The sequence below is a fragment of the Podarcis tiliguerta genome (genome assembly GCF_965153285.1).
Source record: "Podarcis tiliguerta genome assembly, chromosome: 5".
Classification (NCBI taxonomy): domain Eukaryota; kingdom Metazoa; phylum Chordata; class Lepidosauria; order Squamata; family Lacertidae; genus Podarcis; species Podarcis tiliguerta.
Window position 1 is genome coordinate 69,992,148 of NC_139538.1, and position 26,473 is coordinate 70,018,620.

The 26,473-nt window shown below is 38.9% G+C and overlaps 2 protein-coding genes across 14 annotated transcripts in view; one reads left to right on the forward strand and one right to left on the reverse strand.

Annotated features, from left to right (window-relative positions):
- Positions 1 to 26,473, forward strand: part of CTNNA3 (catenin alpha 3) — a 528,228-nt gene that overhangs the window by 125,433 nt on the left and 376,322 nt on the right. The window contains exon 8 of one of the 13 annotated variants that reach the window (XM_083439956.1): positions 7,476 to 7,535. The exons of the other annotated variants lie outside the window; for them this stretch is intronic. Coding sequence (XP_083296082.1) covers positions 7,476 to 7,520 — 45 coding nt within the window. The 3' untranslated portion in view covers positions 7,521 to 7,535. Of the gene's footprint in view, positions 1 to 7,475; positions 7,536 to 26,473 lie in introns of those variants that run through there. 13 annotated transcript variants of the gene reach the window in all.
- LRRTM3 (leucine rich repeat transmembrane neuronal 3) overlaps positions 12,266 to 26,473 on the reverse strand; it is a 96,648-nt gene continuing 82,440 nt past the window's right edge. Inside the window, exon 3 of the mRNA XM_083440077.1 lies at positions 12,266 to 14,901. Coding sequence (XP_083296203.1) covers positions 14,713 to 14,901 — 189 coding nt within the window. The 3' untranslated portion in view covers positions 12,266 to 14,712. The remainder of the gene's footprint in view (positions 14,902 to 26,473) is intronic.

Consider the following 26,473-nt stretch of genomic DNA (forward strand, 5'->3'; position numbering starts at 1 on the left):
ATATTAAAATACAGTATTTCATCAAATATTAAAAGCTTCCCTAAACATGGCTGCCTTCAGATGTCTTCTAAAAGTCAGATAGTTGTTTATATCTGATGGGAGGGCGTTCCACATGCCCAACTTCTGGCAGCATTGGACATGTTATTACGTACCTGCTAGATTGCAATGGTGGAGTTAGGCCCCTAAGTTCTTGCCCTCAAATTCTAGTTTTTGTTGTTAGTCCCTGCATTTGGCTATAGGGTCTGCCTTCAGCTTTGAGAACCTGGCCCTTCTGCAACACATCATTGTGGATCCCATTCTGGTTTACATACCTCTAAGACCTGGCCATTGAGCTCTGTGAGTCTCTGCCTCCAGGATGCCTTCTCTGTGGGATGATTTGTACCCCACCCATCTGGCTGGGTTTCCCCAGCGACTCTGATAGCACCCCTTCCCCCGTAGGTTCAGAAATTATTGTGCCTGGCAGGCTGTGGCATTTAAGGGAAGGGGCTGAACTCAGTGGCAGGGCATAGAAATGAACTCGCAGGTAGAAAGGAATGAGTCCCACTGCTTATACTCACAAGTCTTGAGGGATGCATTCTTCACACTCAGGAATTAACTTCACCTGCTTACATTTCTATGATTGGCCTATGCTGTAACAGATCTTCCCATTGTTATATAACCTTTCCACCAATATCCTATCTCTTGACTCCTCTTTCATGATGTGTGGACAATGAGTTGGTCAGTGATCGTGGCCATTTAACAGTCATCCCAGCCTCTGTTAAAAACTAGGAGCTGAGCAGTTTTCTCCCCACAGGAGTCCCATTGCACTGATTTTCTGAAAGACTTAGTGCTAAATCTCTCAGCACCACACCACGTTAGATGTGTATATTCACATTTATCAATCAGGTTTGGTACTCCAATGTTCAGGAAAGGTTTAATAATAATAATAATAAAATAAAACACCTTTCCTCACAGCACTGTGGTCTTGAAAAACCAGCCCCTCCCTGAAACAGTTCTTTACCCTGGGAGGGAAGCTTGGTTCTGGTGTCAACAGCAGTTTCTCTTCTGGGGTAAATAATAGCTTCAGGGAGGTTATTTCCATTGGAGCTATGGCAGGGCTAACTTTTTCCCCGTGTCTTGCAGCCTTGATTCTTATTAGACTCCCTTGTGGCTCCAAAAAATACATGTTAAATCTGTTATTGTATTTTAAATATCATGTACATTGGCCTTTGGTCCTTTAAACAGTGTTAGGCAATCTTTCACTTTTCTCCCTTTCTGCTCCTCCCCTGGAAAATCATTTAGACCAAAACTTTAATGTGTGAAGGGAATGACCAGGGTTCCACCTGCACTGGCAAACCCTCCAATTTCCCCCTTTTTCCAGGGACAGTCCTGGATTTACAGAAGCTGTCCTAGCTTCTGATTTGACCCCAGAATGTCCCACGTTCCCTTAGGATGTCCCTATGTTGGAGGGTATGCATTGGCATTGGATATTTCTCTCAAGAGTCACCTGCTATGGGCTATGTGGCATTCCTTGTATCAAAAAGCAGCTGCTGTCCACCATTGTCTCACTAGAAGTTTGACCGTCTTTCAGCTGGAGACCTTTCAGTATTAATCAAGATGTAATGCATCAGTAAGGTAATGTAGTGTTAATTAATGCTCACTTGTAGATGATTATCATTACATATGTAATATCAAAATTAGTGGCACTTGGAAATATTCATCATCATGAATACATTAGACCTTTGAGATAAAAGGACTTAGTTATAATGAAGTCAGTGTTGCAGGTCATTTCCCACTACTCAGTAGAATCTATGTTGTAGTTAACCATCTAAAGAAACACCTTAAAAAGTAATTTATGTGCAAAATTGAGGTTAGTAGACTGGTAAGGTCTGTGTCATGTGGAATTTTCACAGGTGCATTTGCTGCACCTTCAGTTTATTTGAGAATTCTCGGTGTTCCAGTGGAAAACACTGAAATACACTAATTCCTTTGATATTCATTAAAATAACATTAATCTTGATGAACTCTGCTGGTGTTAATGTTGATTTATTCTGAAACCTTCTAATTAAAATAAATCAGATTCTATAATTAGCTAGAGGGGAAAATAGGCACTGACCTAGTTACTCTATGCTACACTATATAGTGAGTTTAAACTTGGAAATATTTTGTGGGATGAATTTGATAACAAGAAATGGTTTTAAGGATTGATCTGTAGAGGATTGGAGATTTTGTGCACCTCTTTGGCTGGAAGTACTAAAAAATCATTTCAACAATATACTTAGAGAGATGCAGCAGTGTTTTGTAGCAAATACATTTGTTTTACAGCAAATAAACTATTTTCCTAATGATTTGAGCCTAATGATTTGGATTGACATAAGAAATTAGTAAATGCATTGGCTCTAGAGACACTGGAGTTTGTGATTGCTGCAACATACACACTGTAATTCCCAGGGGCTGAGAAATGTATATCCAGTTTTCATATTTCTCATGCTCCAGAGGGGGCCCTCAAGAGCTAGGGTCTCAGTCTCAGGAGGCATAAGCCTTTTACCAAAATATTCATCAACAATGACAGGGTTGCAAGTGCAGTGCATTCCAGAGAAACCAAGATCAAGCGTGGAGAATCGGTCTAGGTCCAAAATGTGATCCAGAAGCAGGGTCAGGCAACAATCCAAGGTCAACATCACAGGGAGTTCAGGCAAGGTGCAACACAACAAGGAAGGGAAACAAGAATCAGGATCAAGGAGCCAGAGACTTGTGTTCTTTTCAGCAAATAGAAGGCTCAAGAGGGAGACCTAGATCATACCCTAACTGTAGCTGCTAGTAGGGAAGGAGTTTCAGGAATTTCTTTCTGGGCCAGTAGATGTTGTTGCTCTTTGGCCCAGACTTGGACCTTTTGACATCAGCATTCTTGAGAAGGTTGGGGAGGGATGTTCTCCACCTCCTCTGACAGCTCCAAGGGTTCTTTAGTGGGTCTCAACTTGATGGGCCTCTCAAGAGGATCCTCAGCATTGGTTCCAGGGGACCCTGCCCGCCCCTCAGTGTCCTTGACATGTGAGGTAGTCTCATACTAGGTCAGGGTTAGGCATTTTATTAAAATATTTGCATACTGCTCTTCATAATTTACAATAGCCATACATAAAAGCATACAATAAAAACCATATTAAATGTGAAAATCAGAAACCAACTATTATGTACAGATGTTTTCTTAATTGTCTGCTTAAGCCTGGTGGAAGAGAAAGCTTTCAGCAGCCATTTAAAGGTTGAAACAAGGTGCCTGCTGAATCTGTATTGGCAGAGTATTCCACAGGACTGGAATATGAATTTTCTGCCGGAAATGAGCATATAATATGAAGCATCATGTCTGTGCTGGTTGAAGGAATGGTTGTTCTTGAAGAATTCGAAAGTATACGATAATATTTTTGGTTGGCATGCCTATTTGTGGTATGAAAAGGCAAAAGTACATAAAGGTTTCACAAACCATATAATTAGGAAAAATTTGTGTAGATTACGGGATAAATATAAAAACGTATTGGAGACCAAAATACCACTTTGGCTTTAACCAAAGTGGTGAAAAATAAAAATATGATGGAGAGTTGGGCAACTTATAGAAATTTGCTAAGAGAGGAGGGTGGAGAATTTAAATTAAAAGAGTTTAAGGATTTATCTGGGTTGTTAACAACATGGTTACAATATGGCCTAGGACCCTCGTATCTACGGGACCGCTTCTCCTGGTATACCCCACAGAGGGCCTTATATGCAAATAATAACATCTTGGAGATCCCGGGCCTCAGGGAGATTAAGCTAGCCTTGACCTTTTTGGCCTTGGCCCCGGCCTGGTGGAACACTTGTTTAAGAGAAAATTATATGAAAATGCTACATAGATGGTACCTAACACCTAGTAGTTTGACAAAAATGTATAAATCAAATTCGAAGGAGTGTTGGAAATGTAAAGAGAAAGAAGAAACCCTTTTTTTAAAAATGTGGTCTTCTAATAAGGTTAAAGCTTACTGGGAAATGATATATAATGAATTGAAAAAAGATGTTTAAGATAACATTTTTTTAAAAAACAACCACCCCAGAAGCTTTTCTCTTGGGAATTATGGAATCAGAACTACCTAAACAGTATAGAAATTTATTTATGTATGCAACTACAGCTGCAAGAATGTTGTATGCCCAAAAATGGAAGGAAGAAGTAGTCCCGATGAGAGAAGGATGGCTACTGAAATTAATGGAGTATGCAGAAATGGCAAAACTTACCGGAAGAATAGGAACTCAAGATAAAAAGTTATTTAGAAAGGAATGGAAATGGTTTATTTGTACAAGCAAAGTGTAAACAGATTAAGACAGTGGCAGGATTACTATAAAAACCTGCAGTTTAAAAAAAGGCATATGAGATACATATGGCAATAGATGAATAAAAAATAAATTAAGATAATTTGGAGTATGCAGGAAAGGATGAAAATAAATGTAAAGAACCACAGAAAGAGGGAGAAGGGAGTCAGAGTTTGAAATGTTAGAATTATATTTGAATAAGTGTTGAAATGCATATAAATAAAAATTATTTTAAAAAATTAAAAAAAGAAAAAACAAACAAGGCCCAATGGCAGCCCTACATAGAGTACACTGCAGTAATCCATCCTCAAGATTACATGAATCACAGTGGTTAGGCTATCCTTGTCCAGGAATGGCCATAACTGGCAAACCAGACCAAGCTGCTAAAAGGCACTTGTAGCCAAGGATCCTTGGGTTTGGAGTGACAAAGTACCCCCAAACTGTGCACTTGCTTCTTCAGAGGGAGTGCAACCCCATTCAGAACAGGTTCAGTGACTATTTTCATAGGGCTCAGCTCAGTGTCCTTAATTGGATATTTTCATTGTGCCTCAAAGTTTGCTTTCTTCATACCTGTTCTTCTCAGCAGCTGCTTGCTATAAAAACTGCATCATTATTGTCATTTTCATTTCCTTCCTGTTCTTTAATTGGCAGGGAGTGGGATGCCATCACATCTCAGATCATATACCACCTGCTGTCCCAGCCACCGATTCAAACTGAAGGCAATCAGATTTGTCCTCTGAATTGGCTTTGTGACAATTTTACATCACAAGGCAGATTTTCACTAAGGACAGGAAACATTCCTCTCCGTCTCAGTTGGTATTGGGAAAAGAGGACAATGTGGCTATGGATAGCTACAGTGCTCCATTAGTGGGCTTTCACCAGCAGCAAGGTTGGATAGGTGAACGCTCTTCTTCTGTTCACAAGGCCCTCTCAAGAATCACCAAAATAAGTGCTCATTATTTAACTGAAAATAGATCTGCAAAGGGGGTATGTGTGGTGTGTTTTAGGTCAGCGCTAGTTGGAACAAAAGTAGGAACAAAAACAACCATATACATTTATCTTCATTGTTAGAAGGCAACTACTGTTCTTTCACTGCACTGTCTGCCCTCTTTTCCATACTGTAGATACCTAGAAAAATCCATGAACATAACCATTGTTTGCATGAGTCATTCATTGTAGGGGATTGGTGGATGGATCCTGTTAGATATTTGCTGTAAAAAGATCTCGGAGATGCTAAAAAGAATTATCCATGACTGAACCCTTTCAGGAAAAAAAATCAGGTATTCCCTCTCTGTGATGTGTTTTAAGATTAATAGAGAGACCTCTGGATGGCTAGTGTTAGAATATCTTAGTGCTAGTAAAAAATAATCAAAAAAGTGAGCTTTTCCATGGTCACAGTCCAACACAGAGCTTTGCATGTTTCAGCTCATCAATTTTATTGATTTTAAGTCCCTTAACTGTGGACTGAATGTATGTCCTGCAAGTATTCCTACAGATGTTTGCACCCTACAGATGCAAAATATTTATTTGGAGCTGCAAATTCTCAATTGAAAATTCTGCCACTATGAATCTGTTCCCAACATGTGACAGTGCCAGATTTAGGGTGGTACTTCTGCACAGGGAGCCAAGCCAGGGGGCTGCAAAATTGCAAAGATTCATTGGGTGTACCAAATTTTGGCCTTGCACAAGGTGCCATATTATGAAAGATTACCAAAGTCTGCTCTGCATGTATGAACTTTAATAACACTAAGCACTACTCTCTGCTACCTGATTCCCAATGAAATAGAATATTCTCACTGTGGTCTTTTTCAAATGACGAGTGGAGTAGAAATCTGACTGAGCAAAACGCAGATGAAATATGGCATATACTAAAAGAAGCTTTTTCAGAGTTAGAAGAGGAGAAGCATGGAAAGTTAACTAGACATGCCCATTGATTAATGAAGAAATGAGTGTGTTGCAGATACTGTAGTTCCTTGTTGAATAAATGTGTTCACTTACTACTTTTGATAAAAGGCCCAGTAAAAACATTTCATTATTAAGACTGACTATTTCAAATAATCCCATACTTTTATGCATAGATGTAAAACATTTGTGGGAGCTCCGGAAGACCTTTATTCCAGAGTTCTTAATACTTTAGTCCTGGGTTCTTAAAGAGATGAAACCAGTAGGGTCTCTGTTCACAATCTCTTTCCTTCACCTCTTGGGGCCTATCTATGTGCTATATTAAATGCATGTTTACTTTTAAAAAGAAGAATCGGGGAAGGGAATCAGTATTCGGGCTGTATTGTTTGTAGAGGAGAGTCAAAGTGCCAGGTTTATGCAGACAGTTAGGAAAATCATTTTCTATAATAGCTGATGGTCTGTAACTTTAGATCTTTAGATCTCTATGTGGTCACCCACCTGCACACATTTGTTGAAAACTGCTTTGATACTGGTTTTATGAAATTGTGGTACGTATGAAATGCCCACGTCGGCATAAGAATAGCTCAAAAACAGCAAAAAAAGAGCTCAACAACTTTTCTGTCTGGATTTTCACTGTTTGAAATATGACACCCCTACCCAGGAGGGAAGCTGCATTTGAAGGGATGGGTTTTAACTGGACAACAGAACAAAGGTTATATCCTACACATGCTTCAGTCCAAGTTTGAACTCTTCTGGGGCTGCTTTGGGTTAAAACAATGTTGAGGTGGGTAAGTGCAGGGATGATTGGGAAATCTAAACTTCTCTGTTAAGAAGACTAGAGCTTCATCTCTTGGCCTAATGTGCAGATTGGATCACTGAATTATCCACTGACTTTTGCAATTCCACAATATCCCATTGTAGTTCTTGGCTAAAACAAAATTATTGAAATGCATATTCTGAGAGAGAACAAGTTCAAAATTCTCCAGAAGTTTGTCTTTCATAGCCATTCCCTATGTAGTGGGAAGTTGGCCATATATTTGATGAAGATAAGCATTAAAAGTCCTTTTTTTTAAAATCCCTTTTCTCTTATGTGTGCATGCTTCTCCCCCCCCCCCCAATAATAATAATATAAACTCTTCAGGGAAGAAGTGTTCTTCCCAAGTGTCAAGCCATTCATTAACGATTGCTGATGCATTCAGTTGTAGATTTTCATGAGGCCAAGGATTTGTCTTTCTAATGACTGCTTATGCAACTTCTTACAGCCACTGTTGTTGGTACAAAAAGTAGTGAAAAGAATGGGTGAATGATTTCTGCTTCAACTTTTGTGCCTCCGGTGTTGTGTGGTGATGATGGAAGACTTTTAGTGTTTTCCCCGTGCTGAGAAAAGAGAGTTGCAACATTGCATCTCATCAAAAAGAAGATGCCCACGTCCCTTTTCCCCATGTTATTTTTTAAATGTTAAAAAGTGGAAACATGAAACACAAAAAATCACTTACGTTTTGCACCTTCTTTACATGCTTTTAATATGCAAGGCCTCTTTTATTTAAACAAATTACTTATTTAGAAGTGTTTTTCCTTCAGCAACTTACTTGTTTACCTTTTCGTGCATTCTGAACAAGTGTGGCACATTCTCTTGATGGCTGTTGTGAGTACCTTAGCACACAGCACCACTCGCTGTAGCATCACCTCTCAATCTTCATTGTATTCAAGATCACTGTGACATCTTCACACCTTCATCACTTAGAGATGCAGAGGACCCGGTGGCACTTTGTGAGCCTCCACAATTCTCATTCTAGTGAGTGTGAAGATTTGCTAAGAAGAACATGAAATAAGCAGTTTATACAACATATAGCTTGCATGCAAGGACATTGTTAGCTTGGGTGGTACTACAGCATCACGACCCAGTTGTCCAAGACTCAGTTAATGTTAACAGTGAAGGAAAACATGTTATTTCATTATTTCCTCTCTCTTGCACAGCAGCAGCTGAAGAAAAAAAACACATTAAATGAAAAGAATATATTTTTTTCTATAAAGTGCCTTTCTTTCTAAGGAAGAACCCAGTTGCCCTGTAGCCCAGTGTTGTAGTGAACTTGAATTCAGCTCCTAACCATGTAATTAGTGGCAGGGACATATGAACCGGAATATTTAAAAGATTTGCACCAGTGTCTCTTGTGAAATACATTTAAATAATTTTTTCCACTTCTAGTGCATTTTCAGAATTGATGCTGGTTTTATTATTGCCTTATTTATTTATTGTAAGCTGCCTCAAATGTGTTTTATACAGAAAGGTGGAATATAAATTAATAAATCAAATAAACTAAGCTAAAACCAAGTATTCCAGCATTTATCCCAGCTGTTGTAGCTCTTGTTCCACAAGGATACAGTCAAACATTGAGTAGATTTTACCTGTCTTTACTTAGAAAAACATTAGCATATCCTTCAAGTTTATGTGACCAGACCACTGTTAATATCTAGGAAAGCTGGCTTTGAGGTTTGCTAAGGCTACCAGAATCTTTCAGGAGTTAATGCTGAGCTCTGGAACCTGAAGTCCCCTGCATAATACAGAAGCTGGGAAGAGGAAATAGTCTGTTGGCATGCTCAGGCTGCCTTCTACCCCAGCCTGGGTGGAATCTAGACACAAATAAAAAATGTAGTGAAAATGCTTTTTTAAAAAAAGTTTTGAAAAATATATATTGAATTTGCCATAGCTCACCATCATCATCTAGTGTCACATTTGTATAATGCACTTTACAACACACTTAAAACGTTTTATTTGCAGCTTTATAGCTGAGTCCCTGCATATTTTTGGAAATATGGTTGGGGTTCTTCTGCACCTTCTGTGTGATCTTGTGATTCAGTGTGAGAACTCTGGAGAGCTGCTGTTTGTCATTGTAGAGCTGTAGATAAAACTGAGCTAGATATAGACCAGTGTTCTGACACAGGGTAATACAGCTTTCTGTGTGCATCTTTTAAAATTAAGGACATAGAGCTGGATTCAGCTAAGTAGGCGCAGTAGCTTGAAACAGCACAGTGGGTCTCAGCAGTGCAATGTGACTTCCCCCCTCTCTTCCTGCTCCATGCCCTCTCATAAGCTCTTGGGGATCGGGAGATCCCGTGGGGATTGGGAGCACGTGGGGAGGCAAAGAGAGGAACTCATTCCATCAGGCAAGCTGAAATGCTTGTGGTGATTGAACCATTGGAAGAGGACAACATTGAATTCTTCCTTTAATTGTCTGTTAGAGAGCTAGACACCCTGATGGCTAGGACAAATGGATTTATTTCTTGTCTTCTAGTAATTATTTAATATCTGAAGAAGTGTGCATGCACACAAAAGCTGATACCAGAACAAGCCTAGTTGGTATATAAGGTGCTACTGGATTTTTTTTATTTTTATTTATTTTTATTTTGACTGCATCAGACCAACACGGCTACCTACCTGAATATTTAATTACTGCATGCCATGTACACTGGGATCCAGAGCACAAACACATCTGCATGTATCCTGGGTTTCCCCATGCTTTCTCTGCTATTTTTGGAAGAAGGAACCTGAAAGGATCCATTGTGCAGATGGCCCTTCTAATCTTGGCTCATTGCTTATGAACTATCAACAGTGATCACATTAGAATGAACAGCATGCAGGTGGGTGTAGTATCTACAGCTATCAGTCATCCTTCCAGAAGAGAAGAGGCTGATGGTTTTGAACGTTTTCATTAATTTAACAGCTACTGAAAATTTCCATTAATAAACTGAGTTCCCAATTATTTGATTATTGCACATTGTATGATAAAATGAAATAATATAACTAGTTATTTGAAGGTAATTACTGGGCTACAAATATGAAATGTGTCCAGCATTATGAAAGCCAGCTGAAGCTTCTGCATAGCTTAATCCCAGCAAGCAAATGACACCCACCCACCAGCGTTATATTGTGGCCTGTCAGGTGCTTGATTATCCATTGTCTCCCAAGGCAGACGGATGCCAACAGCAAGAGGAGCAGCAAAAATTCTGTATTCAGTACCGTATTTTTCACTCTATAAAACGCACTTTTTCCCTCCTAAAAAGTAAGGGGAAATGTGTGTGCGTCTTATTGAGCGAATGCAGGCTGCGCAGCTATCCCAGAAGCCAGAACAGCGAGAGGGATCACTGCGCTCCCTCTCGCTGTTCTAGCTTCTGGCTTAGCCGTGCTGTGTCCCTTCCCCCACTTCCCGCAAAAGCCAGCAAGAGCCGCGCTCCCTTTAAAGAGCGTGTGGGTCTTGCTGGCTTTTGCAGGAGGTGGGGGAAGGGACAGAGCGTGCAGTTCCTGTCTTTTCGCTCAAGAGGCTTTGCATTGCTTTAGCTGAAGCCAGAATAGCAAGAGGGATTGGTGCGCACTGATCCCTCTTGCTCTTCTGGCTTCTGGGATAGCCACACAAAGCCTCTTGAGTGAGGTGGAAGCGCTCCTGCCTCTTCGCTCAAGAGGCTTTGCATTGCTTTCTTGTTTCTTTTTTTTCTCCTCTAAAAACTAGGTGCGTCTTATGGTCAGGTGCGTCTTATAGGGCGAAAAATACGGGTATATGCTTATTTTGCTGCCATGGTACAAACAGATAATAATTCTTTCTTCAAGAAAAAGAGAGCTTTTCATTTAGCTAACAGGAAATACAAGGCTTCTTTGTGGTAAGAGAAAATGGGCACTCCTATTTCCGCCTCATGGGACGCGGGTGGTGCTGTGGTCTAAACCTGATCAGGGCTTGCTGATCATAAGGTCAGCGGTTCAAATCCCCATGACGGGGTGAGCTCCCGTTGCTCGGTCCCTGCTCCTGCCAACCTAGCACTTTGAAAGCACGTCAAAGTGCAAGTAGATAAATAGGTACCGCTCTGGCGGGAAGGTAAACGGTGTTTCCGTGCGCTGCTCTGGTTCGCCAGAAGCTGCTTAGTCATGCTGGCCACATGACCTAGAAGCTGTCTGCGGACAAACACCGGTTCCATTGGCCTATAGAGCAAGATGAGCGCGCAACCCCAGAGTCGTCCGTGACTGGACCTAATGGTCAGGGGTACCTTTACCTTTACCTTTATTTCCTCCTCAATAAGGCTGGATGAGTACCTCACATAATTGCTCTACAAACCAACCCCTTTCATGTCCTCATTTGGTTTGGTGCTCTTGAGAGGCAAGAGGCTTTCCAAAGGCCACCTAAGCTCTTTTTAGATGTTATAGTAGAGCCAAGTTAACATATTGCAGATGGGGAGCACCAGTATAGAGGCAAATTCCTCTCCAAACCAATGCTCACTCTTTGGAACATCTGTGGAAAGCATTATGTCTATGCATAGGGATCTCTACATGTTTTAATCATCACATCTAGGTATGTGGAGGAGCTTTCTATTACAGTTCTGCTTCTTCCCCCATCATATTGTGCACCCATTCAGCCCTAACAAACATCTGAGGAGTGTAAGTGTGAAGCCATATGAAGGCTGACTTTATAAGTTGTTTGAGGCTCAGCATGGTAGCTAGTAATAATATTGAACATGGAGGCCTTTCCTTATGTGAAGTGCATAGAAACACATAGGTGCAGCAGTTTTAACCATGCCAACATACCCCCTCATAGTCATAGAAAGGCATCCACACAGTTCTGTTTTTAGTAGCTAGTGACATATGCTGTAGTAACATATGAAGTGGTCTTCATGAGCCAACAGTGAGGAAAGAACATAATATTATATTGGTTTGTTACTGAACTTGTATTTTTTGTTACCAGACTCATAATTTGAGAACACTGAGATTTCCTCTAAACTGAAACCCATCACAATCAGATAAATTAATTCCATACTTAAACTACATACCTAAAGTAGTCAAGGTCTGGAAATGTTTTTTCTCATGCAGTACATGTGAATACAGTTTCCCCCCACCTCTTTTTACCACCCACTGCAAGTAGCTAAATCCATTTTCAAACGTCATGGCTCTGGCCCAGATTATTAAATGAAGATCTGAAATCCAAGAATCATTATGCCAATATAATAAAGAAACCAGAAACTGAAAAGCTTATGAAAGTTAGGATGAATTTTAAAAATGACAAATAAAATATTTTGAATAGCAAATAATTTATGCAAAATATGTTACAAAATCTAGGATGCTAAATAAATAATACAGTGTACTCTTTTTTGACATTTTGTATTCCCATATTTCTTTTTAACAATATTCCGAAGGTAATTTTCCCCCAATAATAGTTGCTTTATACAAATGGTGGATTTCATAGTTTTTAATTTTCTTTCATGAAGTTACTGTAAAATATTTGGGAGAAGTATTGAAAAAAATAGATTTGTGGTTAAATAATTTCTCTTTATTTATATATAAAAAGAAGATATTTGTTACTACTGTATGAAACGTTTTGCCCTAACCTTTTGGAAAACCCAGGTAATCCTGAATACTTATCCCTAGTCAGAACCCCAGAGGATGAATCTTTTAACTTATGTAACCTTCCATATTTTTAAAGTAATTGTACTGTAACCTCTGTTGCTATAGCCCAGTATTGTTAGCATTATGGAAGCTAAAATATGAAGATTTCCTTCTCAAAAACCAGTAATTGGGTGGCAATCAGTAGGTTCTGTATGAACAGCTAGAATTCATGACCAATTTATTCAGATTTTAGACATCTTAAATATTTAAATATTATTTAGAGATCTTTCTCTATAATTGGTTCTGTGATACAATAAAACATTTCTTACTTTTTGGTCAATATCTTTCCTTATTAAGTTATCTGTAAATATAGAGGAGAGGGAGATAATCTCATTATGGTTTCAGGGGCTTTCTTTTTGTCTGACTTATTTTTGTCATCTTTAACTGAATATGGAGGTAAAGTAGCTGTAACCTGTAGGCAATCATGAGCACAGATCCAAACTGGGGGCTGGTTTCTGCATTAGCTTAAAGTAGGATCCAACTGCAAGAAGGTTGGATGGTGGCTGCATAAATGCCTCCTATCACACTTGTTAGGCAATGAGATAATGCGGGTTCTGCGTGTAAAGGGCACATCCATATTTAGTTCCAATTCATATAATCTTTCCCACTTGGCCACAGCTGTGTGTGTGTGTCAGATGATGTCAATCAAATCTAAAAGCAAATGAGCCTGTGCATGGAACATTCAGGTTATATGCATGTTGCAGAATACGTACAAAGGTGCAAATATGCATGTGGGAAGGGTAGGAGGCTAGGTAATGTGTGAACCTGCCCTTAGAATCCATTTCTGTGGCTGTGCCAAATAAGGATCTGTGCCCTTGACAACTGTTTGGAGGATTAATTTACTACCTCTTCATTCAGTCAGAGATAACCCCTAAAAAGGGCAACATGACTGAACCCTATCCCCAAAAGGATATCTGTAATTTGTTATGTCCAAATGGCATTTCCAAAAGCCAACATTCAGGCCTCTTTAGATAACTTTTTATATGCATTGTACTATGCATCCCAAAACTTATTTTTAATTGTAAAACCAGGGAATTGGCTTATTGGCTAATTTTCAGGATGAAACAGCCATAAAAGCATACTGCTGGTGCTTGTACTGATTGAATACTTGAAGAATTAAAATACATCTAATTGTCATGGCTACCTGGTTGCTTTATCTGAATTACTTAGAAACTAACTAAAACTGCATCCTGGTCAGCCATTAGCTGAATGTAACTTTGTTGCTGTGGTTACTTCCTTTGTCATCAATGCTCTTATTCTCTGTGGTGTGTTTCTCTGTTTTTTGATGCAGTACTACATGAAGGAATAGGACAATGAGTCATTCATTCACAGATGCATTGATAAAATATCCCTCTTTATCATTACATTTCATTGCTTTACAAACCAGGCTGCAATACAAGGCAACAGTTAATTCTGAGAACTGTTTTAAAAAAACTTTGATTCTTTTTTTAATAGGAAAAAAAAAACATTGTCTCTGTAATCTTGTACAATCCACCCCTCCATTTGGTTAATGGATTATTTCTGGAACAAATAGATAGAATTTCCTGCACAGTCAGTGTGATAACAGTTGTGCAGATTTTGCACAGCACAGAATTTCAGAGTGAAGTTTTCTTTCTGGGCACAAAAGCAGTAACAAAACAGTTTCTACAAAACTGAGAAACTCTGAATATAACACAAGATAAAACTTTTGTTAATTTAAAATTTTAGAAACTGAAATTTGCAAAGTAAAATGTAATTAAATCATGGTCCTGTACATACCAGTACATCTCAGTATATTGAAACTTTACAATATGAAAAAATACATTAGATCTGTACAGTTTTGTTTTTTACAGGTAGGTAGGATGAGTTTTGAAAAAAGATTTATTTTAAGGATTGTACTCTGTTTTTAAAGTCAAAAAATACTGCACAACTTAGCTAATTATAAATTGTAGACATCAAACAATCTGTATCTGAATGTGTAAATTTCAACAGAACAGGAATTTTGGAATCCATTACTGAAGAAATCTTCATTTCATCCTTCATGTGAAAAAAAATATGGTGGCAACCCTTGGCTGTATTTCAGGCCACTGAATGTATCACTGATTTCGTGCTACCGTTGTGATTGTGCTCAGATCCAAATCAGTCTCTAAGTGTGTTTCCATTGTTTCTTCCTGTGCATTAGATTCATAGGGCTTATGAGCAAGAAGTTCATGGTGTACACCACAGTAACTTATTGTAGGCTGGTCATATGCAAGAAATGTTGACACGTTCATAGATAAAGGTATCTAGAGGTGGAAATAAATATGAAAAGTAGTTAGTAAAGAAGCAGTTGAGCACTAAACTAGATGTAATATTGGAAGACCATGATTGCATTTTCTGATTATTATTTTTACAGCTTCATTAGCAGCTACAGAACGGAGGTGGGGGAGATTCGAATAGAATTGTGATGCCTGGGAGAAGGTTTATTTTTTTCTGTTTCCCCTCCACATTCTATGCTATCTATTAAATATCTGTTTTTCAGATAAAAGAACTATTAACTAGGAAAAAAACCAAGCCGTCTCTCTCCCTCCCATCTATTTTTAATTTCATTATCGATTTGATACTCCATTGTAGACTACTTGGTCTCTAAATCTATTATCCCACAAATATTATCCCCCAGTGGTAAAATGTGGACATTTCTTTCATAAATGTAGTCATCTCCCACAAAGACTAATGGTAGTTTAGCCAGACTTAATTTATTTCAGCTAATGGTATTTCATCATCATTAATCTGTAATAGATTGTTTGAATACATCAATTACACAAATGTTTCACCAATCCATGAACCACTTAATACAGTTTTCAAATTAATACATTTTTACCATTGTTACAGCCAGAAATACTTTTTTCTTTTATTCCTATATATATTATTTTATTCCATTTCCCCCCAAATATTTTCCCCCTGGACTGTTCTCATAATAGTAATCATCCCCTCCACTGCAATTGCTGTTTGCCTGATGGGACAAATAATTTTTCATTAGGAAAATTAGATAGGGGGTAGGGTTAACTTCGCTTTCCAAATACCATGGTCCTCATTGCATCACACACTCCTTGTGTGGTGGCTGCTATTAATCTTTATCAGAAAAGAACAACAGCAGGAGGAGGATGATCACAGCTCTCCTGTCATGTCTCATTTCATAGTTACCATTCTATTTAATAAAGACTTCTAGAGTCCATGCGCCACTCAAAGTGGCTTATAGCAATTAAAAAACTTTGTATATATTATATTAGCATGGTTGTTTGTGAAAAGGAGTAGGTGAAAGTGATGATGAATACCTATAGAGTGCTACAGTGTAAGAATGCCTATAATGAGGAAGCTTGGCCTTAAACAAATACACAATGCATAATGTGTCTTTTAGCTACCCTGTCAAAAAGCTCAGCTAAGAGGCAAGTCTTTATTTTTTTATTAGTTGTCATAACAATCATGTGAGATGTATCAGACTGTGAGGCCTTGAATTAGGAACTGTTAAAAAGTATAGAATCGTAACTCTGGAATTCTTCTAACAAATGCTGGTGGGGTATAGTAATGGCTATGCTACTCCAGCATTTGATAGAATAATTCCAGTGAAAATCTCATTTAACTCAGGAAGAGAGTGAATATGCTTAAGGTTATGCTGTGAGCTAGACGGTTATTGGCTCAAATCTTACCTCATCGCTAGAAGGCCTTGGGCAAACCTCAGTTCTCTCAGCCTCAGCACTCCCTCTCCAGCAGCCATACGTTTGAATTACTGACTTACCTCACATTTTTTTGGGGGGGAGGCTTGTGAAAATAATGTATGTGAAGCAGTTTGAACACTAAAGAAATGCTATATAAATGCTAAGCATCGCCAAGCCCAGTGCCAAATCCAAGCATCTCCTCTCCCCCAACTCAGATCAGCATCTTTAAGCAGAGCATAAGAAGAAATCAGGTGAACTATCCCAAATGACTCAAGTTGCACACACCAGATAAATCAGAAAGTAGAAAAAACTCCAGAGTTACTCAGCTAGTTTGATCCTAAGCAGTAAGCAAAACCCACCTACAGAGTCTTCTCAAAGAAAAAATTGCTGAAAAACAAGTCCAGCCATTCAACAAGCAAATGAAGAGTACGTCACTTAGCGACGAAAGAGAATGGTCTCCTTTGGCTATAAAGGAAGAGTCGGAGACCTCTAGCTGCTAATTAGTTGAGAAACTCTTGTCTCACTATCCACCCCCACATTATGAAATACTTTCATTTGACATATGATATATGTAAGCTTTTTGTGGCAGCAGATAATGACCTTTTATGAGACCAAGCTGTGTTGCTGAAATGGCAAGCAAAGGAACTGAGATTTTTTTTTTTGAAAACTAAAATATAAATCAGAGAATGACAAAAAGTTGTGATACTTCATTATATGTGAACAAAGAAGCTCACTGATTCTAAAAAAGAGCTGAATAAATGTATGAAATGTGATTTTGGTTCTAATGCTAGAGATATGGGTGACCCATTAGGGTAAGGGAAGAAGTTCCTAGTAGCTTCACCTTCATAGATGTTGAAGGGACCAATATCTAGTGCCGTTCTGTGATACCAAACTACCAACAGAAAGACTCATAAACCAGACTCAGGTGCTCCAACAAGCAGGAATCAGCCATAGAATAGTGACTGTGCCTACAACACAAATAACTATCAATAAGAACATAAGAGCCCTGTGGGATTAGACAAGAGGGTCACCTAGTCCAGCATCATGTTCCCACACTGGCCAAGTAGATGCCTATGGAAACAAGCAGGAGATGAGAGCAATAGCTCCTTCATGCTTGGATGCGCCAGCAGGTGGTATTCAGAGGATACGACCTCTGATACTAGAACTAATATATAGCCACTGTAACTAATAGGCATTGATTAGACAAATTCAATGATGAAAAGTATCACACACACCCTTTTAAAGCCGTCAATATAGCAAATTACATGGCTTAAGTATGTGCTATGTGAAGAAGCACTTCCTTTTGTCTGTCCTGAATCTCAATTCACCTTCATTGTATGGCCCTGGCTTCTCCTATTATGAGAGGAGAAAAACTCCCCCCATCCACTTTCTCAACATCATACAGATGATTCAAGAAAGTCAGTGAGCTATAGTCTTGAAGTGGCTCCCATACAAATAAAGTACCTCTGTCTTCAACAGCTCTTATTAACATGAATCTTCATAATAAGCGTTGCATCATTTCCCAGGACATGGTGGGGACGCATATCATACAACAACCTTGCAAAATCTAAGGAGATCAAAGTCAACTCAGTGCCTGGATGGTGGGGGAACAGCTGGGAATCCCACACAGCAAGAGTGGAGATCCTGTGGCCCTCCAGATGTTGTTGGATTCCAACCTCCACCAGCTCCAGACAGTACAGGATGACTGGAGATGTAGTCCGGAAGTGCCTGGAGGACCACAGGTTTCCCCTTTCTGACATACAGGCTGTGGAAGACAAACAGAATATAAATGCAATAAGCAAAGAAACCTATGTAGTATTTCCAGTCATAAAGTCATCTGCCGATGCCACCATTCCCGTTTAAATGTTATAAATTTACATTCACAGACAGCTTTATCCTTTTGTTTAGTGGTATCAGCTGATATGCTGGGCATACTTGTGCATTGTTCAGGCATCATCCACCTTGCTAAAGCATAGCCTTCAGGATTTAACTGACTGCATATTTTGCAAAAGTACGGCCGCGCCAATGTAGTGGTCTCACCATGGTGCTTATCCTGGTGAGGGAGCTGATGAGACAGGAGTGGAACTCTAGAAATGGATGGAATCTAGATGGATGGAAGAGGTTCTATACTTCTTTGCTGTAGTAATGCTGCTTTCCTTTTTTCACATTATACTACACAATTTTTGTGCCCCAAGGGAGGGTTAGGTTCTTCATTTGTGGGACAAAGTGGGTCAAGTAATAGTTTTCATGAGACTAATGCCTGCTGTAGGCAAGAGGAGCTTAATGAAGGATTAAGTGTTTTGAAAGCTATTTCACTTGGTTTAATTATCACTGAATAGTCTTTCATTTGGGAGCACTAACTGAACATTCTAACTTCCAATATTCCCTGTAAAGCTCCAAAGTTTGGCATATCTTAGTAAATGAGATCTCTTGGGCCACATGTTTTACTTCCTGTATTCCAAGGCCATTATGATAACATCCCTTCAGTACATATGTTTCATTTCAGTATGTGTTTCCTAATAGAAGACAACAGCTCATTTCATCACAGTGGAAGCTGTGGCCTCAGCATGTTGCAAATCAACATCAGCTGTGTTCTCAACTGTGTTGGTATGTGAGAATTTTATTAACATTACAGAAGCCATGGCTCCTCTCAGAGGGGAACATATTAAGCATTGTTTTGGACAAGATGGAGAAACTCAGGGATTGGGACTGTGGTGGCTGGAGCTCACTGGAAGCAGCAATAAGAGGAGGCAGAACCAATGACAGGCAGAAACAACTAATTTTAGTTTTGTCCACATCCTTGCAGAGTTCTACAGGGGCAACATTGAGACTGGGGAAGATGAAGCTAACAGGCAGGGCTACTCCTTTGACTGGTTGTAAATAATAAGGCAGGCAGGTGAGAGCTGATGGAAGTTACTGGGATAGTGCTCCAGCCATCTAACGGACTAGCCTCCACTGTCTGTTTCCTGTTCACCCCACTCATTTGCACATTCAAAATGCGCTTCATGGCAAGGATTTTTCCAGCTTTGCTACCGGAGCCTTTAACAGTGATGTAGAGGCTCCGTCTGTGACCTCCTACATACATCACTGTGTTTTTATTAAGTTGGGAGCCAGCCAGAGTGGCTGGGGCAACCCAGTCAGATGGGCAGGGTATAAGTAATAAATAAAAATTATTGTTGTTATGTTGCAAGCATATGTTCTATCACTGAGGGCAATGACCTGTTTATTGAGTGTTAATTCTGATTTGTTTGCAGGGAGATTAGATGACCGCTATTTAGTGAGCATTCATTCTGATATGTTTGTAGGGGAGGTCAAAGCAAGTATCATTCCACACCTTCCTGTGTATTTTCATGCCCCTTTGCAAAATATGTGATCTTTTGGCGAAGTGGGTTTGTTGTGCAAGACCTCCCAATAATTATGCATCCTGAATTTGCAAGTATGTGATTGAATCCCACCTGGAAATAGAAATAGTCTGGAAGAATCCTGAGTTAGTGGTAGCCCAAATAACATTTCTCCTACTACTGGCTAGAACAAAATTATTGGATTTTTCTTCCTAGCAAGTTGTGTTAAGATGAACACCTTGAAAACTTTATTACTGTTGTTGTTTTTTAAAACAAATACATTCTGATTTATGTCATCATTTACCACTAAGATGCATATATGGATTGTGCTTTGTTTGTGTATATTAAGGAAACGTTAATTTTGCAAAGTATGTTGTCCTAGAATTAAGGGTTATAAAAATTGTCACACATTCAGTCCACATTATAGGATGTAGTGCAGGAGTTTGTTATTAGTCATATAAACTATGTTTGTAGGGTTTTTGTGATCTGTAATAAAGAAACCACCTGGAATGTAAGGATCCTCATATTCTTGGCATTCCAAAATATAATTTAGAACTTTTGAAAAACATATATCTATAGAACCGTCTGTTTCTGATGGAATACATATGAAATGGTAAGACCAGACAGCGTGGTTAACTTATAGTGCCTAAAAAGTAGGCACATTGAGAAGTCTGTGTCGTCAGACTGTAAGTTATAAATAAAGCTAGCTTTAAAATTGAATACTAAATCCCATTAGAGATATGTATATTCTTTTTCATTAGATAAGAAGCAGGAATCTTGTTGATTTTATCTTTTCTTCTCCTGTGCAATGAATCCAAAATGCTTATTGGGAGTAAAATTTCTATAGTGTACTGTGTATGAATAGCGATCCATATCTGTTTACTCATGAAAATTTATGAACCAGAATCCATGATTTCTGTTTATGAAAAACTTTGTTTTCTTGGATTGAGGGTTGAGGAGATAGAGCGGACTAAGTGCAGAGGTGAAGCATGGAGTAGAGTGTGGTGCTCGATTTAAATGCAACTGCAATTTTCATTCGAACATTTTTTTTATATTAAGTTATGTGTTTTCATAACTGTGATCTGTGGATGAAGGGTAGTATATATTTTTTATTTTTATTTTAATCACTGTTCATTTATAAAAATAATTATGTGATATCCTAAATAATAACACTATCATCAACTATGAAGCTAAGAATGACAGTGGCAGGAATGTAACAAATCATTTAAAACATGAGCCAATCAAAACACATGAAATTAGTATAGAATACAGTCTCAATATCAGGATTCCTGTTTGGGACAAGTCCTTAAGCAATAGACCTCAATTAACAATTAAAGAAAGTCCAAGAATTGTTATGTGTTCAAAGGTAATGCCTAATAAAGTAAAGCAAAAGTAGCAGGGAAGCCCTTTTCAAGGAGAATGCTTTAGTTCTGTACCGTCTGGTGTAAAGCTATAATTATTATGAATAATTTCACTTCAAGAGATGAAGCAAACAGTAAAGTGAAGCAGTAAAGCAGTAAAATATTAACTGGAAACATCAGAAGGAGAAGTTGGATGTTAAGGACTCTACATAAGCTAGGAATTTTCTACATAATTGGAAGTAGTATACCTCTGAACATCAGTTGCTGGGGAATATGAATGGGTAGAGTATTGTTGTGCTCATTGACCTGCTTGTGGGCTTCCCAAAGGCATCATTGAGAGAACAGGATGCTGGACTAGCTGGGACTTTGGTCTGATCCTTTCCATATATAGTAGCAGAGAATGGGATGTTAACATAGTGACACATTTCTTTAACTCTGCTATACATGAACAAGGTAATAATAATGATGCTTATGAAAATGGCATGGGATTATTATAGCCTGTCAAGGTGGGAGCTGGGCTTCCCTGTGGTTATCTAGTTAATTCATAAGGGAGGTACAAGTTCCTCTCCTTTTCCTGCCAGATCATTTTTGTGTATGTTATATAGCTGAAAGCAGATCTTACCATATCTTCCCAGTCAGCATAATGTGACATCTCTGATGGTGTGTTGCTAAATGAAATGAATGTGCCAAGGATAGGGAAGGAAAACCGTAGGAAGTCTAACTAAGCAGCCTGTCTTCAAATTTGCTTTTAGGAGGAGGCATATTTTGCTGTGACAGAGATAGGCAGGGCTTTTAAAGAACTGACTGAAATGCAATCCAATGCATGTCTACTCTGAAGTAAAATCTATTAGGTTCAATGAAATTTACTCCCAGATATCTTTGTATAGGATTGCAGTCCAAAGCCGGTTTTTGTCCTTAGAAATCATCCGCTGCTTGCTATTTATGTTAATATTGTCATTTTATTATTATGCCTTTATTATATTATTTGAGAACTCAGTGAGCAAGAAATGGTGGTATACATACTCATATTTGTCCCATGAATTACTGTTGGTTGCCTTTACCCTTCAGAATGAAAGGATTTAACAGAACTGTAGATGTCCATCTTGTCGGTCTGTGTCAAAGTCCTTGATTTATAATTTGTCACTTTGTGCTGCAGACGTGCAAAACCTGTATGTATGTATGTATGTATGTTCAATCTTTTTTGGTTTATAAACAATACATCCATTCACCTTGAAACACCAAAACACAAAAGCATTTTTTCCCCTTTTGTATTGGTAGTGGTTTGGTTTATTTATTTATTGTTATCTATTGCTACAGTTGTTATCTATTGCTACAGGATGCGGGTGGCGCTGTGGGTAAAACCTCAGCGCCTAGGACTTGCCGATCGCATGGTCAGCGGTTCGAATCCCCACGGCGGGATGCACTCCCGTCGTTCGGTCCCAGCGCCTGCCAACCTAGCAGTTCGAAAGCACCCCCGGGTGCAGGTAGATAATTAGGGACCGCTTACCAGCGGGAAGGTAAAAGGCGTTCCGTGTGCTGCGCTGGCTCGCCAGATGCAGCTTGTCACGCTGGCCACGTGACCCGGAAGTGTCTGCGGACAGCGCTGGCTCCCGGCCTATACAGTGAGATAGCGTACAACCCTAGAGTCTGTCAAGACTCTTCCTCCCCATCCCCTTCTGCTACAATTTTCCATCCCCTTGTTTTCAATGTGATTTTCTTGTTTGTTTGCTTTATTTTCATACAAAGTATTCTGTTAACACAAATTGCAAGTTAACAATAGTTGTTCTCTGCCCCTCCTAACCCCTAATCTTCAATCTCTCTCACACTAATTCATATACTTAGGCTTTTTGAGACTACTTATGGGCGCTTATTATTGATCACCCTTATTTAGGGCAGGATCAATCAATGCTTTTAATATTGGAAGGTTCAGTAAAACATACAGTGTGAATTCCTCCAAGGCTAAACAGGAAAAGCAGTTTTTCCTTCAGACTTCCCAGGTGTGGGCTGTTCAGTCATAGCGTATACAGCTCACTCCCCCAGGAGCCTTCACTAAGAATCTTCTGAAGAGCGGGAGGAAAGGTAAGCATTCCACTGTTAACAGTTGGCTTATTTTGTATCCCTGGAGAGCCCACTTTAGTCAGATTTTTGCTGCCCTTCTTCTTGCCGAAGCAGAAGTAACATATGGCCCCATATCTTCTTAAGTCTGCACGTTGTTACACCTCCATTTGGAAACCAGACAAAATATTACACAATCTGGCTTTAAATGCTAGACACGACATTGCCCATATTTCATTTGCAACTGTTAGTGAGGAGACATTTAACACTGCATCTCTCAAGACAGATGAGAATTTTACAGGATGCTGCTGCTTTATGTAATTAAAATATGTGCCTCCATGCTGGAAATAACAAGAAGTGATTGGAGTACATTGCTGAACAGCTTGCTTGTAGCCATGCAGATGGCAGCCTAAACCTGAATAAATGTGCCTGTTTGTGTTGCACCCACGTCTTTTCAGTCTGAGGTTGTGTACACATTACCAGTTTAAAATGCAGCTAGATTGTTCTTTTTCTCAAATCGGTTTGAAGCTGATTTGGTGGAAATGCATCAAAATGCAGTTTTTCCCAATAAAGTGCAGACAGGATAGATATGGATTGTGGCTAGTGTGTTTACACTTCTTCCCAAACCTGTGGTGGGACTGTGCTGGATGCAGGCTAAATAGGAGTGTGCACACAGCCTGAGTATGATGAAGATGATTTCATTTATTACCCACCTTTCACCCTAAAGTCCCAGGGTGGGTTGCACAAAACACAACATTAAAAGCAGTTTAAAACAACTTGCAATTTCCAATATCTGGGCTGGTGTTTACTAGACCCCCTGCCCTGGTGATGTTTCTTTCATTTCCCCTACCAAGCCCTGTGCCCATTACAGAATCAATATTCTATCAAGTTGTTAGGCATCTTATACATTAAAATGCTTTTGTATCTAAATAAAAAATGATAAATTATCAGATGGCACTGAAAGATTGAGGTGACAGAGTTGCCTGGACCACTCGAGACTGCAGATAGGGATTCACATTTTGGGTGCTGTTTTGTGTTAAAGATTCCACTTGGAAATAGAAAATAATCCCAATCCCCTTTCTTTCTGATGTGCTAGTTTACCCTCACTTGCTATATTCTCCACTTAAAGTCTGTAAAATATTACTGTTCATTCTACTGCATGTGTTCATCAGGTCATACACTTATTTATTTTAAGGCTAACTTGAGATACAGTGAGGCAGGTCAAAAAGGTGTGTAACATAAAAACAAAATGACTCCAATATTGAGCAACCACACGCCACTTTGGCATGCAATAATTTTGTCAACTGATTGTCACTAAACAATCTGTGGTTGCTTGATGACACAGAGATTCTGTGTCTCCATCTTCCGTGGCATGCAGGGGGAGAAGTGGATTTGTAGATTGTAGCAAGGAAGCCTGGCCTAAATGCTTCAAGCTTCAGTGAGGCAAAATGAAACAATAACCATGATACTGGTGAGGCTGTGGGTTGATATCTGATTGTTCAAGGTGTGATTTGTGAGCTCCAAACTGGTAACAATAGTTTAGGCCATAATCCCACACTTACATGAGAGTAGGCCTCCTTGAACTCAGTGCGGCTTACTTCTGAGTAGGTATGTGTAGAATTGTTCTGTTAACCTCTTGTTACAATATTGTGCCCCAAAACATATAAATAAAGTAGTATTTTTGAATAGGATTAACATCATTTCTTGCAGCTGCAAGTTCACAGTGGGTGTTTTAGATTTTTTTTTTAACTTAACCAATAGTTTTCTAATAACTGTGAGCAATGCCCAACTGATCAGCTTTATAACTGCAAGCCTGTTTGAAGCGATGTATTTTCTCTATCAGGTCTTGGGGGGGAAAGCATTTCAAAGCTCCTTTGCTAGAAGTATCTTTTCTGTTCACAACAATCTTGTGAATGAACAGATGCAGAATGTCTAAAAGGTCTAAGGTATTGTCATATCAACAATATGCTGAATAAAGCTCTGCTGCTTGTAGAATTCATGTCGAGACACTGAGCTCCCGTTGATTATTTTTCACCTTGTCAACCTTCAACTTTGAATTGTTACAGGTAACTTACATTCATGGCAGAGCTGTTGAATTCATAATATTTAAGGTGCTAAGCAGGCACTAAAACATCAAGAGAAAAAGATCAGATACTTCTGCCTGTTGACTATAAGTATGTAAGAAGAGGGCGGTAAACATGGATGGAATAAAATCAGTTTGAGACACGCCTCTTAATTTACTGTCTGAACTACTATATTCTTCTTAATTAGAAGGGAAGCTACAGATCTGCCTGAAACTGTGATCAGTTTTTAACAAACTAACCTCCAATTTTAAGTAAAATATTTCTAACACTTAATATCACAAATAGCATTTGGAATGCAAACAATTCCAATAATTCCCAGTAGTTTTATTGGCTGCAAGCTATAAAATACTGAGAAATTGCTCCTTATGCAGCAGAGCACTGAATACCAAAGCAGTGGCCCAACCAGCTAGATTTTTTTCCAAGATGAGGGGCTCTTGTATTTAGTGATTAGTGATATTATACATACATTGGGCTTTATTTATTTAATGTGGCAAGTTCAAAGTGGAGGCAGAAAGTGGGTTCAAGGTTGTCAAGTTACCATGAAACTTAGGAAATCTGCACCCTCTTCTTCTTGGAAAAGGGTAATTATAAGCATTTAATTCTAACTTCTGTCTTCCCCACTTCATAATTTTTGCAATGCTTCTGCCCTAATGTGGTCCAGTTGTCTTATTTGCATTCAAGTATTCTTCCTGGTGCATTTAGGCCTCCAGTACAGCCAGCCAGATTCCTAGTACTACTCCCATATCATTATACAAAAGCCATAGGATTCCCTGCTTCTGTCTATTTCCTATCTTAGAAACAAGTGAAGTATAGACAATGGTTTGGATTGTCAGTCTCTCTATTTGAACTAAACATTTTACTTTTCTTTAAACATTACATTTGGTGCTTCAAGCCACAAAACCGTTTTCCATGCTGACTTCTTGCCACTTTGATTCTGTAAATAAACACTTTTCTATCTTTAAATTCAGAATTGAGACTCAATGCCTTTTGCTAATTCACCCAAGTAATTAAGGCAAGTAACAGGACAGTACAATGTGAGGAGCTCCAGATGAAAGATCCTAAATATCACACTTCCATGGCCACATGTGTAATGCTCAAGTTCAAGTAGTGTTTGACTAGGGACATATGCAGACTTGGTAAGAGGGGTGTATTTTTTATTAATCAGAATCCACATCAAAACCAGCTTTATTACTTGAAAGCTCCACCATGTTCAAAAAAGCTCTCAGTACATAAAAAACTGATGTCAGGGAGGGAATTTGGTTTATTCTTCATGCTGGGAGTTCTATCAAGTGAATAATCAGTAGTCAAACATTACACCCCC